The sequence below is a fragment of the Venturia canescens genome, chromosome 7, assembly GCF_019457755.1.
Source record: "Venturia canescens isolate UGA chromosome 7, ASM1945775v1, whole genome shotgun sequence".
Lineage (NCBI taxonomy): Eukaryota > Metazoa > Arthropoda > Insecta > Hymenoptera > Ichneumonidae > Venturia > Venturia canescens.
The window spans coordinates 9,985,956-10,002,387 of NC_057427.1; the positions used below are offsets into that span (position 1 = coordinate 9,985,956).

General features: G+C 48.5%; 1 protein-coding gene across 4 annotated transcripts in view; it reads left to right on the top strand.

The window, feature by feature from the left end:
• Nucleotides 1–14,057, top strand: part of Drgx (Dorsal root ganglia homeobox) — a 28,811-nt gene extending 14,754 nt beyond the window's left edge. Inside the window, exons 2-6 of one of the 4 annotated variants that reach the window (XM_043424966.1) lie at nt 521–803; nt 5,453–5,658; nt 8,064–8,566; nt 9,036–9,111; nt 13,062–13,308. In XM_043424966.1, coding sequence (XP_043280901.1) covers nt 719–803; nt 5,453–5,658; nt 8,064–8,566; nt 9,036–9,111; nt 13,062–13,175 — 984 coding nt within the window. In that variant the 5' untranslated portion in view covers nt 521–718 and the 3' untranslated portion in view covers nt 13,176–13,308. Of the gene's footprint in view, nt 1–520; nt 804–5,452; nt 5,659–8,063; nt 8,567–9,035; nt 9,112–13,061 lie in introns of all 4 variants that reach the window. The other 3 variants (XM_043424964.1, XM_043424965.1, XM_043424967.1) reach the window with 3 other exon arrangements.
• The last annotated feature ends 2,375 nt before the right edge of the window (nt 14,058–16,432 follow it).

The following is a 16,432-nucleotide window of genomic DNA, read 5'->3' on the forward strand; positions in this document are numbered from 1 at the left end:
TTTGCTTCGCGAAAGTACACGCACTAACTACGTTCTGAACACTCATGACATTAGTTCGTCGAAGCCCTCACCACTTTTTTCATTCTCACACGCATTAAAATGAATATTCATAAAGAGAAATCTAGATTTGTTCACAACGTCCACGATGGTGGAGCCGTCGGGATGGTTTAGCGGCAAATATCACTGGACGGTGGGCTCGCGTATCATGCAGGCGCGCGTGCATTTACGCTCGAGTGACATTCTACTCCGTAGACCATTAAAAATTGACGGATCAGCGTCGGTTTATTAAGTTTGACGAGCGCGGCGGCTGCTTAAACAAAGAAACGCGCTAAGCCCTTGTCCTTGCGCTAGAGCAATAATTCGTAACTTATTCAAGCGAATTTACGATCCCTTCAGAATCGTCGATGCCTCCACCGACTCGCAGCTAATCTTCGCGAACTTTATTGAATTCTCGTATATATAAATAAAGGAGGAAACCATATGAAAAATGATTAATAAAAATGAATTGAATCTGTTGAAGATTGGATCTGTTCACGCGCACCAGCCTCACAGCCAGCATCATCAACATCATCAGGCAGGTCCGCAGCAACAAACGTCACCGCAAGGGCAGACCCAGGTGGGAAGTGGTGGCGGGGGCGGAGGAAGTGCCGGTGGCGGTGCTCCCACTGCCGGAGGAGGTACCGGGAACACACCTGGTGTCACATCCAGGCCTGGAGGCATGTTTTGCTACCACTGCCCTCCGGATCTCCCGACGCCGCTTCTTCCGCCGACCCTCGAGTACTCGTTCGCACCGACTCACCCATGTAAGTGATGCTAATTAAATTTTAATCAACGCCTCCGATGTACATAGTCGCGAGCAAATGCCAAATGAGCTGGTCCGCACGATTAAATTTGTCGACGCGAGTTACTGCGGCGGTGGGCCAGCAGCATCGAGCGGCGTATTGTTCCCTGAGACGACCCTTTCTCGCACACGAGTATCAGAGGGTCGATTCGCCGTTCGTCAACCCCGCGCGCTCTTCCCGCGCCGCCAGAATTATTCTCTCTCTCTCTCTCCCTCGTACACTCCCTCGGAAGCCCTCGTACATGTGCATCCTGGCCAAGCCAAAGTCCCACGCGCGACTCACCCTTCGCAGGCCTCCCATCAAATTTATAACTCGCTTTACGTTTTTCAATTTCTCTCGCGAACGCTTTCCTCGAAGCCCCCCAGCCCCGATGGATCATCGGTTCTCCTGCGGCTACGCACGCTCTCCCCGGAATTCGTATCCTCGGAAAAACTGCACATTTATCGAAGCCCACGAGTCGTTACATTTCCGAGTATATATACATATATATATATTGCAAGGACGACGGATCCGTATGTTTTATTCAAATTTTCACATTTTCACGGACGCGTACGCGAACACCACCGCGCGCGTCGTCGCTGCAAAGGAATTGCTTCGCGCAAGGAGGGGGTTGTACCGGCGGTACGGGAGAGACGATATGTAGAACATGCAGCACTCGTACAAAAATGCTGAATGAAAACGAAGATCGACGAGATCCTGCCCCGGAGATTCACGACATGGTGCGATCACGCTGCTCCGGAATCGCCGAGAGTGCGTAGCAGGTCTCTCGGTGTTCCGTGGGTTGGTATAGTTAAATTATGCCTCCCAGAGAGCAACTCAATGTAGTTGAGTAAGCGAGATAGTAAGAAGAGAGCGAGAGAGAAAGCAAGGCAGAGACAGAAATAGGTGGTAGATTGGTTGTGCCGGCAGTTTGGTCGCCCCCTACAGGCGGAACACATCGATGAAGTTACATTACCGGAGCCGCACAGTAGCTAACATCGGACCGAGTTACGCAAAGTGTGTTGGCTCCGGGACGACTGCGGTGCGGTAGACAAGCCTCCTGAGCAGAGGCCGACGTTGACCGTTGCAAAACTGAGACCGCACGAGCGTCGACCTCTTGCCCGCTAAACTTAGTTTATCACTCGAGTTGGATCGAAACTTCCGGTCGGTGCCGATCCGGCGCTTTGCTACCGATGTCCGAAACTATTCAACTTCAATGTACTACAGAATTGTTGAGCTTCCGGAGCCCGCACGTGCTCGCCGGGATTTATCCTCCTTACAACGTTTCGCGCCTCGATGTATCGATGTTGTGGACAAGCTTAACTTTTCCAGCTTATTCCTCTTAACCCACCGGGAATCAATGCACTCGTATTTTTCGCGCTGGTCATGGAATCGGGGAGGTTATCGCGTGATGCGACAAATATTCAGGACTAGAAAGATCGACTCTGAGAATTCGCTGCATCCGCGATCATAACTAGATGAAAGTTGAAGCGAAAGTTCCCCGCGGGCTCCCACACCTCTCGGACTCCCATTCCCTATCCACCGGCGGACTTTCAACTTCCTTATATACGCTTCGCAGAGAATCCGTATGAGATGAGAATGTAAAAATTCAATGGAACATTTGATCTGTATCAAATATCAGAGTGCGCGTGCACATGGGATTTGGAACAGAAGCGTCGCTACACAACTGCCAAAGGAGGGGGGAGGGGGGCAGAGCGAAAGAGCGAGAGGAAAAATGTTCCTCAGGGACATCCGGCGGCACCCTTCCAGTCGTGGGCTACGACGCAAGGTCTAGCTTCCCCGTTCCCTCTCTTCGTCGACGCGAGCCAGCACGAAGGCTTTCCTCGTCTCGCTCACTGTTCCAGCTCAACCTGCTCTATTTCTCTTTCTCTCTCTCTCTCTCTCTCTCTTGTTCTCTGACCACCCGTTGGGATAAACAGATTAGGTAACTACGTGATAAGTCGGTAAGTGGGTTCTCTCCGGCCCAGCACAGTCCGGAGCTGCTGCTGCTGCTGCTGCTGCTGCTGGTCCGAGCACAAACCCTGCGCTCGTTCTCTCTTCCTCTTGCTCGACGGAGCCTCGGCCCGTCTTTGTAACGGACCAACATCCCGTCGGACGGTAGTCCTAAACAACACAGACACACACTCGGATACTGAACGAGAGACAAGTGAGGACGGACGATAGACGAATAGAGTGAACGAGGAGCGAGAGCTTTCGTTCGCTATAACATCTAACTACCTCGTTAGTGTCATTAGTGACGGTCGGGGTGTCATTGGATTTGGCTCTTGGTACGTGTAGTTTTTCCACCTCCGGTTTACCAGTTTCTTCCGTTGGATCTACCATCATCCATGTCCATACGAAGCCCCAGGATCTTGTAATTACTGTTTTTTTATCCACGTGCCATGAAATGCCTTCGTTCGTCTTGCGATCGAGGCAATAAAGGGGTTCACGAGCAAGCGATGAAGGCGCGCTTCGCCTCGATGTTTGAAAAAAAAAACCTAAAAATCCACGTGGAGCGTATTCAATAAAAGAAAACCTACTGACGTCGACATCACTGGCAATGAATCTTTTCTGTTTGAATTTTCAACGTGGATCTAAAGAGCATAAATCGGCCGGGATTATCAACAGGAGTGTCCTTAATCCAAACAATATATCCGGGCACGCGGTGATTAAGTCGCGAGCTTCCGTGCTAAACTAATTGGAAAAAAATCCTTCTATTCTGCCACTAGATCAAACGACGCTTCGTGTGCGGTTCCCTGTCGAGCTGAACGAGACTCGCCGTCACTTCAAGCGTCAAGGATCTCTCGTCCAAGCACGTACGTGAAAAAAATAAAAAACAACTCCTTGTAAATCCTTTCTGCGAGCTGACACGTTTCTTTACTTTTTTCGCTTTATTTGTCTATCGTTCTCGTTACCGTGGTCGTCGTGTACGGCTCGATTTTCTCGTGTTTTCATCAGAGCCCCCCTCCCCGGTAACAGGATCGAATGATAAAATCCTGACCGATGCGGTGTGTTGTATCTGGTAGGAAAGCGGGAGTCGAGGAAGGAGAGTGGTGAAAATCGAATAAAGAATATATATCGGGAAAGAAGGAAGGCGCACACGACTGTCGATCGTTGCGCGGCAGAGCGCAGGGCCCGTGCCATCCCTATCTATATTAAAGCCTCTCTTGCTTCATTCTCCGCGTTCACCAAACTCGTACCGTGTTCTCCCTTCCGCCGAGGCTAATAAATTGGATCAAGCCCTCAGCTCCGGCCCTTCCCTCCATCGAACTGCTGCTCTCTGGCATTGCTCTCGCTGCCGCGCTCTCTCTCTCTCTCTCTTTTTATATATCCACGAGAAAACGAGAGTCAGAGACCGATGAGTTGTGCGAGTTATCCAGATCCTGGGCTTTACTTTCCCAAACTCTAATCTAAGATCTTGAGTGGATTTTAGTTTCGGTGCGAGCGCGGATCGCGATGCTCTGTACTAGAGGGAAATACTACGAAAACGAGAAGTGAGAGGAACGCCAATTTTATTTACGAGATACATAAGCATCTCCCTCGCTCTCTCTGCGCTTTCTCTTGGGCCCAGAAGACTCGCGCATGTACATTCTACTTTGGTCCCTGTGAGATCTCGTACGTTCCATGATCACAGGCTTTAAGCTTGTTTACCTCTAACTGAAAAAGAACTCGGACTCGTCGCAGCGAACCTGTAACACGATTTATTAATTTTCAAGCTCTTTTTTCTAAACGTTAACGCGATTGCAGGTGGATTTTTTGTTGTACGACGCCGCAGCGTCAAATCCTCCATTTTGCTCATCTAGTTTCGGCTGCGTTCGTGAATTTTCATGAGTTCAGGAAATTAAATCGTCCACCTCTGCGTTTTTTCGTCCCGCTAAGCCAGAGGAGAGCGGAGTGAACCGGGGGATCAAGCTGGCTTAGCGGAGCAATAATTAATTGCTCTGATTGCTCTTCATTATTGATGAGCGGTTGTGCCGAGCTGCCGCTGCGCTCCATGCTCAGGTACAATCCGCAACGATCTCTTTTCCTCCTCTCTTTACCCAAATACTGCGCGTCCCGCGTGCTCTCTGTCTCCGTTTAAACTCACATTCGCCCTCTCTCTTTCTGGCTTCGCGAAGCTTTCGCGGAGCTTCGGAGAGCAACGAGGATGCAACGAGAATAAGGACAGAGATTCAAAGCGCTCTCTGTCCCAGACACCGCTTGGCTTTGCCCACTCGACCAACGGCCCAGACCAAACTAGACCTTCCGATTTCCGTCTCGCACTACCATATACGCAACATCTATATTATATGGGCAAAACTCGAGAGAGCTCGCGCGATTCATCCCGGAATGTGATTACGAAATTGCACTTTCCAACCCCCTTTACCGCGCTGCTTTTGCATCTTTTTAGTAATAAACACTGCGCGTCCGTCTTTCAAACCTTTGTCCTTACGTTCGCTCCGCTTTTTCACTTTTTTCTCCTCCCTCGATTCATTTTTTGGTTGATGAGTGCGAGAGAGATAGCTGCAAATTTGGAAAGTGGAATTTTTCCACGCCGTTCGACAATTTCCGCTCTTAACGAAATAAAGCAGTTCAAATATGTGTCTTTTCGAAGTATACGCTGAAAATGGGGTTTTCTTGAAAATTTTCAGACACGAGCTACTCGGCCTACCATCCAGCTCTGCACGGAGTCGGCGAAGATTCTTTCGTTCGTCGGAAGCAACGTAGAAACCGTACGACCTTCACGCTCCAACAATTGGAGGAGCTCGAGAGGGCTTTCGTCCAGACGCAATACCCCGATGTGTTCACCCGCGAGGACCTCGCAATGAAGATTAACCTGACCGAGGCGAGAGTACAGGTGAGATAAACGTTTGTTCGCTTTGCCGAGTGTCGCGGCAGGCGGGGGGGACCGAGGGAATGTGTGTTCATCTGTGCGTTACGATTCGAGGGACTTTCTGACACGAGTCCTTACGGTTGCTCGGGCTTTTCCGACCCTCGCGGCACCCTCGAACCCGCTGTAATCTTCCGACGTGGTGCGTAAGCCGCGGTAATCTTGTGGATTACTTCTCGAGTCAGTGTTCATACGAATGCGCCCTGGCTTTTCTTCCGTCATCTTGGAATAAATCAGCAGATGGACGAGCAGTGTACAGAGTTGGACGGGGCGAAAAACTCCGAGAGCGAATTCAATTTGGCCTAATTTTATAAGTTTTTTTAACTTCTCAGTAGCCTGCTCCAAATGATTTTTTAATCAGGATTAACGCGAATACTTCAATCAGGGAAACTCAAGCAAAACCATTAATCTCACAGGGACGAGGTAAATTGAGCAAAAGGACCAGGCGAGAGGTAGTCGTGATACGAGGATTTGACCGGAGCGTGCGAGCGAGCGAGAGAACCAAGTTGGCTTAACGAAAGGGGAGCTCGCGTCAGACATGACGCAATTATGCCACAGACTCATTGTTTCATTAGCGAGGAACAAAGGGAATCTGGAATAATGGACAAATAGGCGCGTTTATGCGGCACCTTCCTGTGGATGCTCAATACATACGTACGCGCGCGCGTTAACACACCGACGTACCCACGCAGGCAGCGCTCGCGCGCATATTATTCTCGTGATAGTGCTCCGGTCGAAGCTCTCCCCTGCTCCAATTATACTGCACCGAGTGAGGCACGTTTTCTCTATGACACGTGTAACTAAGCCAAGTTTTTCTTCGTCCTTACGCCCACATATTTTATTGGCTAAATTCGATTGTTCAAAGAAAAATTTATCGAAATATATTGCAAGGGGGAAACAAGCGCCATTTTTGAGCGTTCCGAACACAAATGTTTCTGGATTCGGAATAATTCTATTTTATGAAATATGGATTAAGCGACTGATGGAAATGTTATGATTTTGCGGTTTTTCCTTGACTAATTCACGAGGATCCTGAAAGGCCATTTATTTTGCAGCGTTGAATACAAAATGAGAGTGAATCTGGATTTAAATCGATTGAATTCGTGCAATTTCAATTGGCATGAATTAATGATCGTGTTGAATTTGAATAACGAATGTTTTTGCTGGTGCAGAGCGGCGCGCACACAGTTCATCCTTTCGTGCGAGTGTTTTTTTTACTCCGGATCGTGTGGAAGGTTATCGACATACATTTAGGATTAAATTCACATCGTAGTGAGAATAGAGGGCGGTTAAGGGGGCGCGAAGGGGGTTGAAAAAAATTCATCCGGTGGTCGAGGGTTGGTTTTCAACTTGGGAGAGGAGAAGAAGACTAAAATTCACTTTTTCTCTTTCTCTCTTACACTCGCGTGGCAAGCGAAGCCTCGGGGGAAAACGCGGCTTTGTTCCCGGCTATTACTCGCCCCCGCAACCCTCAGGATATTATTATATCTCCCGTCTGCCACGAAACGAACCCCCTTCTCGTCCTCCCTTAACGTAAAACCATCCTTCGTCCTCTCCCGCCGCCGCGACACCCCGGGAACACTCGCCTCAACCGCTATTTATTTTATTAAATCTATTCTACCGCGGCTAGCTCTCGTTGGGAAGAGCTTCCAGGCTCGTTCGTAAGAACTGGAGAATCGAAGAAAAACTATCGAGTTTGGAGCTCTTTCGGTTAAATGCGATTTTTCGATCGAACGTGGTCTTACACGATCCATCAAGCGATATTTTCTCACTCACAATATTTCATGATGCACGCGTACAGCAAGAAAGCAAGGACGCGAAAAATTCATCTTGTCGTAGGAATAAGAGCGAAAGAAAGTGGGAGCACAAAATATGACACCGAAGTGTCGGAAGCACAGCCACGGGGAATCTTAAAGTCTATTTCAGTCGGCATTATGTCAAGTTAGACTCGTTAGTGGCAACTTGAGTCTCGGAAAGGAGAACATAAAAATGAAGCAAAAGAAACGTCAAAAAACAGTATTAAAAGGGGGAGAGAGAGAGAGAGAGAAAAGAGGAGGAAAAACAGTAAAAAAACAAAGGAGACTAGCAGCGGTGCTGGCAGCTCGTTGAACATGCACAGAGTTCTCGAGTTCCCTCTGGGGGTTCGCCTACACCCGCGACACACAGCGGACGAGTACTCCCGGGAATGAAAAAAATCATGCTCGTGTCCCTTCTAACCGAATGTGTATTCGAAAGGTCTGAAATTTCATAAAAATTAATATTTATCACATTGAGAATGAGTAGGAAATCGTGTCCATGCTTCGCGTTTGTTTTTCAATCGTCAACAAATCGCAATTGACACTTGGACGATAAAAAGAACTTTGGAATTGCAGGTGTGGTTTCAAAATCGTCGAGCAAAATTTCGGAAAAGCGCGAGACTCATGAAGGAGCAAAGGGAAAGAGAAAAAAGCGTGGTCCTCGGTGAGGTCTCCGGTGGACAAGCGCCGCCATCATCCTCCAGCGGACCAAGTCCCGCGAGCCATCACGGCGACGGTGAAATTACCGGAGGAAGCGGCGAAGGCGAGGACGCTGCTCAGGACGGCGGCGTTGGATCGGCCGCCGGAAATGGCGGGGGCTCTCGCAGCCCGAGCACAACTTCCGCCTCGGTCAGCCCTCGACCTCAACAGTCACAAAGCAGCCAAGCTTCCTCGTTATTGGGCGGTGCTGCGACTCCACCCCCGACCCCTGGCCTGTGCAGCAGCAGTAGTGGCAGCACTGCCAGCAGAGCGCCCTCGTCTCAGCCTCATCAAACGACCTCAACCTCTTCGACTACGAGCAGCGTCAATGCCGCCGTCAGCCTCGGGACACTTCTCCCAATACCGAGCACCGAAAGCAGGTGAGAATATTACTCGATTCATCTGAATATTATCGGATTAGGGATTTGACAAATGGTGAAGATAAAAAAGTTGCTAGACGACATTTCGCTGGAAATAGTTAATGAGGCGGTTGCATCAAATATTCTTGAACTTACGAGGCTCGAATGAAACGTCGAAGCGTGCCTCAACGAGACTCCGGGCTTTTCCGTTTCAGGAGATGAAATTTTTGCGTTCGAGTTTAGTATATAGAAAAGTTGACGATTCGAGACACGAAATTTCGAGGCAGATCAGGCTCAATTTTATCTGGTCGAAATTCACGTTTATTTTACCCAAGGACGGTAAACAACTCGGGTTAATCGTTAAGAGTTGTTTTCGTTAGCCCGTGGAATAGCCAGTAGTTGCCACGATGACATTTGAACCTCCTTAAATCGTAGACGATATTCTCGTAAACGGTGCAAAAGAATTTTCACGACTCGTGTGTCTGTTCAGGCTTGGTTTTGGCACGGTGGTACTATCGCGCGCGCAGCGGGAAGTTCCCGAGGTGCCCGGGGCACCCCGTCGCGAGGTGAGCTCTTAGACCCCTCCGTATTTACGCCTTTAGGAAATATCACTGAACTTTATAAACCTCCGCTTGGTTTGCTCTGTGCCTGTCCGATCTTCTTTATATATACGTCGGCGCGTTCACAGACCGGAAGTTTTCCACGCGCCATTAAACCCGACGCGGACGCTCCATCGCAAAATTCACGGTGTACCGGCTCTCTCAGTTTTCCTCAGTGTGTGCGAGCTTTGATATGATCTTCGCACCGTACCCTCACTCGATTAATAGCTGTTCTCATATGTTTAAGGTAGTTCATGCACAAAACGATTTCTTAAGAAAGTCTTGATATTTATACAGAGTTTAAATGGGTAGTCGACTGACACGCGTGTCAAATTTTAAAGGGTTCGTCTTATTGGCTATTGAGAGATAAACGTCTTTAAATATGAAGAAAAATACACGAGGGTATGGGGACTAAAGAATCGTTTATCTTTCCATATTACGAATGAACGCTTCTTACGAAGTTTATGAAAAACGTACACAATTGCGATTAAGTATGTAACGAAGGTATGGGAAAATATTCGAGACGATTGTTTTGCTAGTAATAAAGATATATTACGTTAAAGATTGAAGAAAATTGGTAATGAGCACTAGTGTAACCTCACTATTTCGGCATTTTATTTCTTCTTGGTTTTTATCTTGGTTTTTGTCTTTTTATTAATACTTTTTTCTTGATCCATTTCCCGTTGTGTTTCCGAATGAAATTTCGGGTTCGGTCAGTGATGGATCGCCGCGATTAATGAATGGCTCGTAATTTCATTCGCCAGAAGATAAGTTGAGAAAATGTATTTACAATTTCGAGTTGATAACTCCGACATTAATTTAAAGTGATTATATCTTCAATTAGGAAGTAAAAATCGATCCAATTTAGACACCCATAAAATACGATCCTTCGGGCATGACCTACCTCAATATAATCCGAGTGCCGAAGAAGCTCAATGACATAGAAACCGATTACTCTTCGCAAAACGTAACTAGAAGTAGCCAAATTTCGTGTTACATTTGAATGAAATTCTTCGAGGGTAAGAATGGAGGACGAGCTCGAATCTCTCGGCTCAAAGGGATCGAGGTCTCACCCCATTTTGGAAATTATCGAAAATCTTAATTGCACGAGTTTGAATGACGATACAGCAGAAGAGCCGCGGCAGGACCGGTGGAAATTTAACGAAAATATATTGCGAATTTAATAGCTCGCGGTTCAGACTATCGTTTATGGAATATTCAGGGGACATTTGATCTCTGAATCAACGTACAAAGAAAGCAATGTCTTGAGAAGCTTCCTATACGTTTATGGAAAATTCAAAGAGGATTGTTCGAGAGAGCCGACTGTAAAAGCTCACCTCTATATATATATTTGCATTTATTTGTATTACGAATATACACATACACGAATTTATATACATTTTCTTACGATTGGTGGGGTCCAACGAACGCTGGATCTTCTCTCTCTCTCTCCCTCAGTCTTCTCTGCAGTTGTAATTTATTTAAAACCGCTCGCCGTAAATATATCCTCATCATTTATTCAACTTTGCCCGGAGCCTCCGATCTCGCCTGTGCTCCACCTCGCTGTACAAGCAACTACCCCTGCTCTGCGCTGCCTATTACCGTTTCTATACTGCTCCGCCGCGGCTCGAAAGATGCGAAGGAGTAAGCTGTGCCTCAGCGAGTTCAGCTCTTCATCTTGCTGAACCACACGAGACCCAAAAGCTACCTCAAGATGCCCCCAGCCCCTTGCTCCGGCCGTTATATCCTCACACTGTGGAAAAAAAGGAAGCCGGTTTTCCTCGCTTCCTCCCCTGAGTTCCGCGATCGCGTTTTACCTCCGTGCGCAGATAAGAGGCGTAGATCTCGAGGCGAGCAGACACTTTAACAATGTCATTGAATTTTCAATAATCTCTCGAGAGACGGAGAGGGAGAGAAGCTGCTTCCTAATGGACGTATTTTTTAAGCCAATTCAGAGCCCCTTTTATCCAAAGTTAATTCGAGCCATGCACGGGGTAAACTCTGCTTCGAAAGAGCTGCGAACGAAATTGCGATAAAAAATGGATCAACGCCGATCGTAAAGCAGCGTGATTATTTTTGACAAGTGACACTGCTCGCTGAGTAGCGTCGTGACAAGGCAACTTGCAAGATAAATTGCGTATCGTTCCGATGCCAGATACACTCTTCGCGAGAACGAGCCTGCTTTTTTAATTGGCCCTAATTAACACGCTCCGCAATACTATCGCGCTCTCTGCTTCGAGCTTCTCGAACTGCTTTCGTTCAAGTGCTGCGAGCGGAATCGGAACAGAGCAAATGATCGTACGGGCAGTTTCTCCTTCGCGAACACAGCAATTCAAACTACGCATAAATATTTTTGTGTACGGTTTTCAAAGCTTTTGCATTAAAAGCAAATGCGATAGCGGCCGAGTGTCGATGCCGTCTCGTTGACGTTAGCAGCGAACACTTGGCTGTACTCCGAACGCGTAATTGCCCTTAATTACCGCGCTTACCGCGGGGCCTCCGTTACTTCGAAATTACAACCCCCTCGCTGGTAACGCCACTGACGCGCATCCCTGCGATCCTATTTCCAGCGAAAGCGCACGTTCGAACTACACGTCTATAGGAAAACGAGAACACGGTGAAATCCTCCGTTTGCCCAGTTACGCCATTTTGCTCCCCCAGTATCTGTGTGTAGAAGCGAGCATGCCCTGCCGGCAAAGCTCCCAAAGTAGTCTGCTCCACGCTCTTAACGTTCCTACTCAATTTCTACCCTCTGACCGCCTGCACTCCGCGATACATTAATTAAGCAATATTTGCGATTAATATTTCAAGTGATCAACGCCACCTCAAAGGTACCAACGAAAATCCACCGCCCGCTCTCTCTCTCTCTCTCTCTCTCTCTCTCTCTCCAGACTCGGGTTGCAAACTCTCTAACCCTCTGGCTCACCCAATTGCACACGGGGAAAACCCTCCGCATAAGGAGCTCTGCTCAGTGCGAAAGGGGTAATTGGGTTATCGTAATGTCTGTGAACTCGATGCTGCAGTGTTAACCAGCCACGAAAGCTTGATGTAATTCCACGCAACAGCTGCTCTCCGCCAAACTAATATTCCGTATCGAGTCTCCTGGTCGAAGCGTTAACGTACTTTTATCTCGTTTCGCATCATTGATATTCGTAGTGATGTCAACTTGATGGGAAAACCAGAATAGAATGAGCGGCGGAATAACGACTTTACGGCTCTACTCGGAAGCGACGCTGCTCCAAACGGCCATACTCTCAAATTTGCTAAATCAATACAATCCGTTACGTCTTCTCCTTTGTCATTAATGATCCTTGTCGTCCGGCCAGACATAAAAAATAAATATCTTTAGAGCGGACGTGTTATCGAGTAGATTTATCGGAGTCGAGTCATGTTGCAGCAAGTCAACGATTCTACTTTCAGTAAATGTATTCAACAACGCTTCTCCTCTGAATACATGTTTCAAGAGCCGAGTTTTTATCGAGTAGAGCTGTGGTGAGTACAGTTATAAATATCTGCTAGTTAACAGCCCTGTCGGTAGCCATTCTCGATAACAAGTCCACTCCTTGATAACTGCGGATCGACGTAGAGAACGTCTACCCTCCTCCGTAACATATTTATTCCGGTGTGATATTAAATTCCCGGGATCTCTATTCACGATGATTTCGGAGCATTTCTCATCGTGAGTAAAGATATCGAAGATCATGGATTGTACATGAGCGGATGTAGAGTCGTTATGAATTTTGGGGTTAAGATTTTATAAGCAGAGTTGTTTTCGAGTAGAGGCGTAAAGAGGATGGTTGTTATTCTGCTGAACGAGTTTAAATAATCGGTTTCAAATGGCAATTAATTCGAAGCCCGAAAATAATGATTTCCACCACAATATCGTATTCCTTTGGAAAAATTTTGGTTTGTTTCAGCAGTGCGAGCAGCGGAGCTGGATTCAGGCCGGTCGAGCCGCCGACTTCGTTGTTCTTTCCACACCTAGCGGCACAATTTTCACCACCGTTGTTCGCCAACAAGATCGTCGGTAATGCGCCGACTTCGTTGACCTCGAGTACCTCATCGTTGTGGACAACGAGCGATCACCGAGCGAGCAGCCTTCAGGAGATGCTCTCCTGGGCACCCGCCGGTTGGCCTGGATCGTTGTGCAGCTGCTGCAAGCCCGGTACTGGTGACCTTCACAGAAACAGCAGCCTCGCCGAACTGCGACGGAAGGCACAGGAGCACTCAACCGCCACTGCCCTGTTAGGGGGCTTAGCAGGATTTCCTGGCGGTTTGCCATTGCCTCTACCGTTACCATTGTTGCCGCCGTTGCTTGGACTGTCGAGAAGACCGGAGCATCACCATCACCATCATCATCATCTGCCAAGTGTCGTCCACCAGATTCAGCCGAGCACCAAAGAAGATCCCGAAATAATGGACGATTCAAAGCGACATTGATAATCAAATTATTAGTTTAACCTCGACTAATTAAGAGTTCGTAAAACAATAAAAATGTGCAATCGAATATGATCTTTTGAATTCTGGCCTCCCAGAATCACACTGGGAAAAGCGACGAATAAAAGTAACGTCGAAGCGATAACAAAACCGACGTTTCGCATTGCCGGCACTCGCGCGCCCGCGCGCGCGCGGTCGCTTCGACAGAACGACATTAGAATGATCAGCCTGTAGAAACTTGTGTATTATAAAAAGGAAAATTCGGTTATTGTCACGGACCCGGAGCCACGATTATTATCAGGGGCTCTATACTTCAAGCCAATTTAATAAGCCAAAATAAAAACGAAATACAGTATATTATTATAAATAATAAAGTAATATCTAGCATTTAAAAAAACAACAGTAGATTCGATTATTATATAAATAAACAAGAAATATAAAATAGTTGTATAGAATAAATTTGTTCTTGTGACGAATTCGTGATGGTGAACGATCTCTCAATCGATTATATTCCTAAATATTATTGTCCCGATGTTTCCAGAATAGAAAGAGATTGAGTCGTCAACGACGCGCGCGTCACGATCTCAATCGTCGCACGAGTCCTCTCAGGCATTAATCCACGGGTAGTTGGAAACGAAAATTTCCATCTTTCGCATGGAACGCGATCCCTCGTGTCCGTAGATGATTCGGATCACGCACGACCGAGGGTGCGAGGGATAAGGAGAGGGAGAAAATCTTAGCTCCGTTTTCTCGTAGCCCATAAGACACACACGAGTTTTCCGGCAAGATGCCGAGACGATGGCGGGAAGAAGACGGTATGGCGGAGACGAGCAGGGAGGAGAAAAGAGGGGCGGGGGGCTGAGGTGGTTCCGACCACGTTTGAAAAACCCCTGGGGAGGAAGAGTGGAAAGAGGCAAGTGAATAAGGTAGAAGGAGGAAAAAGTGGCAGTAGAAGTAGACGAAAAAAGGTTCCGGAAAGAAAACCGGACGAAGCTCGTTGGCAATCAATGTTCCCACTCTTGAACTGTCTTGCACTCGTTTCGTCTTTCCCCGCTTCCTTTGGAAGCTCCGTTAAGACGCGCGCTCGGAGTCTTTCCCCCCACGCGGGGGCTCCTCTCCCGCGCGACGATCGCAAGCCCCGTTTCGTACTTTGCGCCGTCTTGAAGGGAGCGACCGCGTGTGGGGCTTGGCCCGGCAAACTCGACCAATCGGGAGGAAGACGCCATTGATCGGCACGTGGCAAGCCCGGTTTTCCCTGGCTCCTCCGTGTCAGCCTCGCCGCTCGAGCCGCTCAACGGGGCCAGGGGGAGCAGGAGGAGGACGCGAGCTTAACCAGTGGTGGGAAATCCTGGTGGCATCTGGTGGGAGTTCTCCATCCTAAAAGCTTCGCTGCCTCGACGATGCTGCTGCTGGGGAGTGCGCGGCGGGGATGCTACGAGCAAAGTGCTCCGCGTTTCCGCGGCCTCTGAACGCGCCTTTCCGAACGGTGGGAGAAAGCCCGCCGGGGAGGGAGGAAGCACGGAACTCGCCGCGGCGGGGCTGAAATGGGAGGCTTGCCGGGCGCCCGTACTATCTGCACACTCCGTTACACTTACTGGTAAACCGTATTAATCAACGACATCATGGTTTATCCCCCGGTGTGTATGCTCGGGGGATGAGAGCGTTGCCTGTGCTCTCGCGCGAGCCTCCGCACGAGGAGACTTCCACAGCGTGCCGCGCGCGCTCTCGCTTCCTTCCTCTCCTTTCCTCCCCTTCTCTTCTCTCACTTTCGAGCCAGCTCTCGCTTCGCTCCAACACGAATACTACACACACTCTCCGCTTCGTGCGAACACCCAACCATTTCATCCTGCTACCGCGCCACCCAACTCTCATCCGCTTCTCTGTGCCGTACATCAGGCCGCGGAGGGGGTGCCAGGGGGGGTGAAAACTGGCGCAGAACATTGCTAGCGCGAGCAGGCGCCAGGCCACTTTGAGAGACACGATCGACCCTTAACTGCGTCTCGAGGATATACCTACTTACGTTGCTTGCAACATTCCATCGTGATTCTATCCACGATGCTACGTGAGAGCAGTACCTACGAGGAATTTCGCGGTAATTGAACATTGGGTTAATGGTCGAAGGAGCGCTGGTACGGAAAGCATGTTTCACGTCCCCCTACCGAGGGATAGCTGCGCTCTCGAATCTCCAATTCCGGACGTAAGGGCCAATTCGAAGGATCCTTCGTCGTTGTGATCCGATTGATTTTATGAGAGATTAAAGATATCGTTGGACAAACATCGTTATGGGGAATACCGGCAAAACGGAACGAAAGGCTTATTTACGGTTATTTGGGGGAATTGAGGCCAATCGGATCAGACAATTTCGATGAGCCGCGCGCGATCGCTGATCGAAAAACGAGCTTTTCGTGTACTACTTGCGACAAGCGCGTTGCGAAGCGCGGTATATTTGAGACGAAATCGTAAAAGTTTTACTTCGAGAAATCATTTGGCGAGTTCGCGAAGCAAGAAATATCAAGTCGACGGATTTTTCGATAGAGTCGGTAATAAATTTCCGATACAATCCCGGGAATCGAACTAGCCCCGGTAGCGCTCCGCTATAGTCTCGAGGAGACCGAGCCGTAGGTAGGGCGAGGAGAAGAAGGAAGCCGGCGCTCACACCAGGCGGTATGGCGAGAAGAAATTCGTGACGTGAAAACGGAGAGGCGGCGGTAGCGGCGAGCACAGACAGTGATTAATACCGGGACGTCGTCCCGTGTCTTCCGCTTCTAGCTTCTTCCCCCCTTCCAACGCTCTCCATCTTCCTCTGTAGCTTTTTATCTCCCACTCCCGCCGAAACTCATCCCCCTTGACA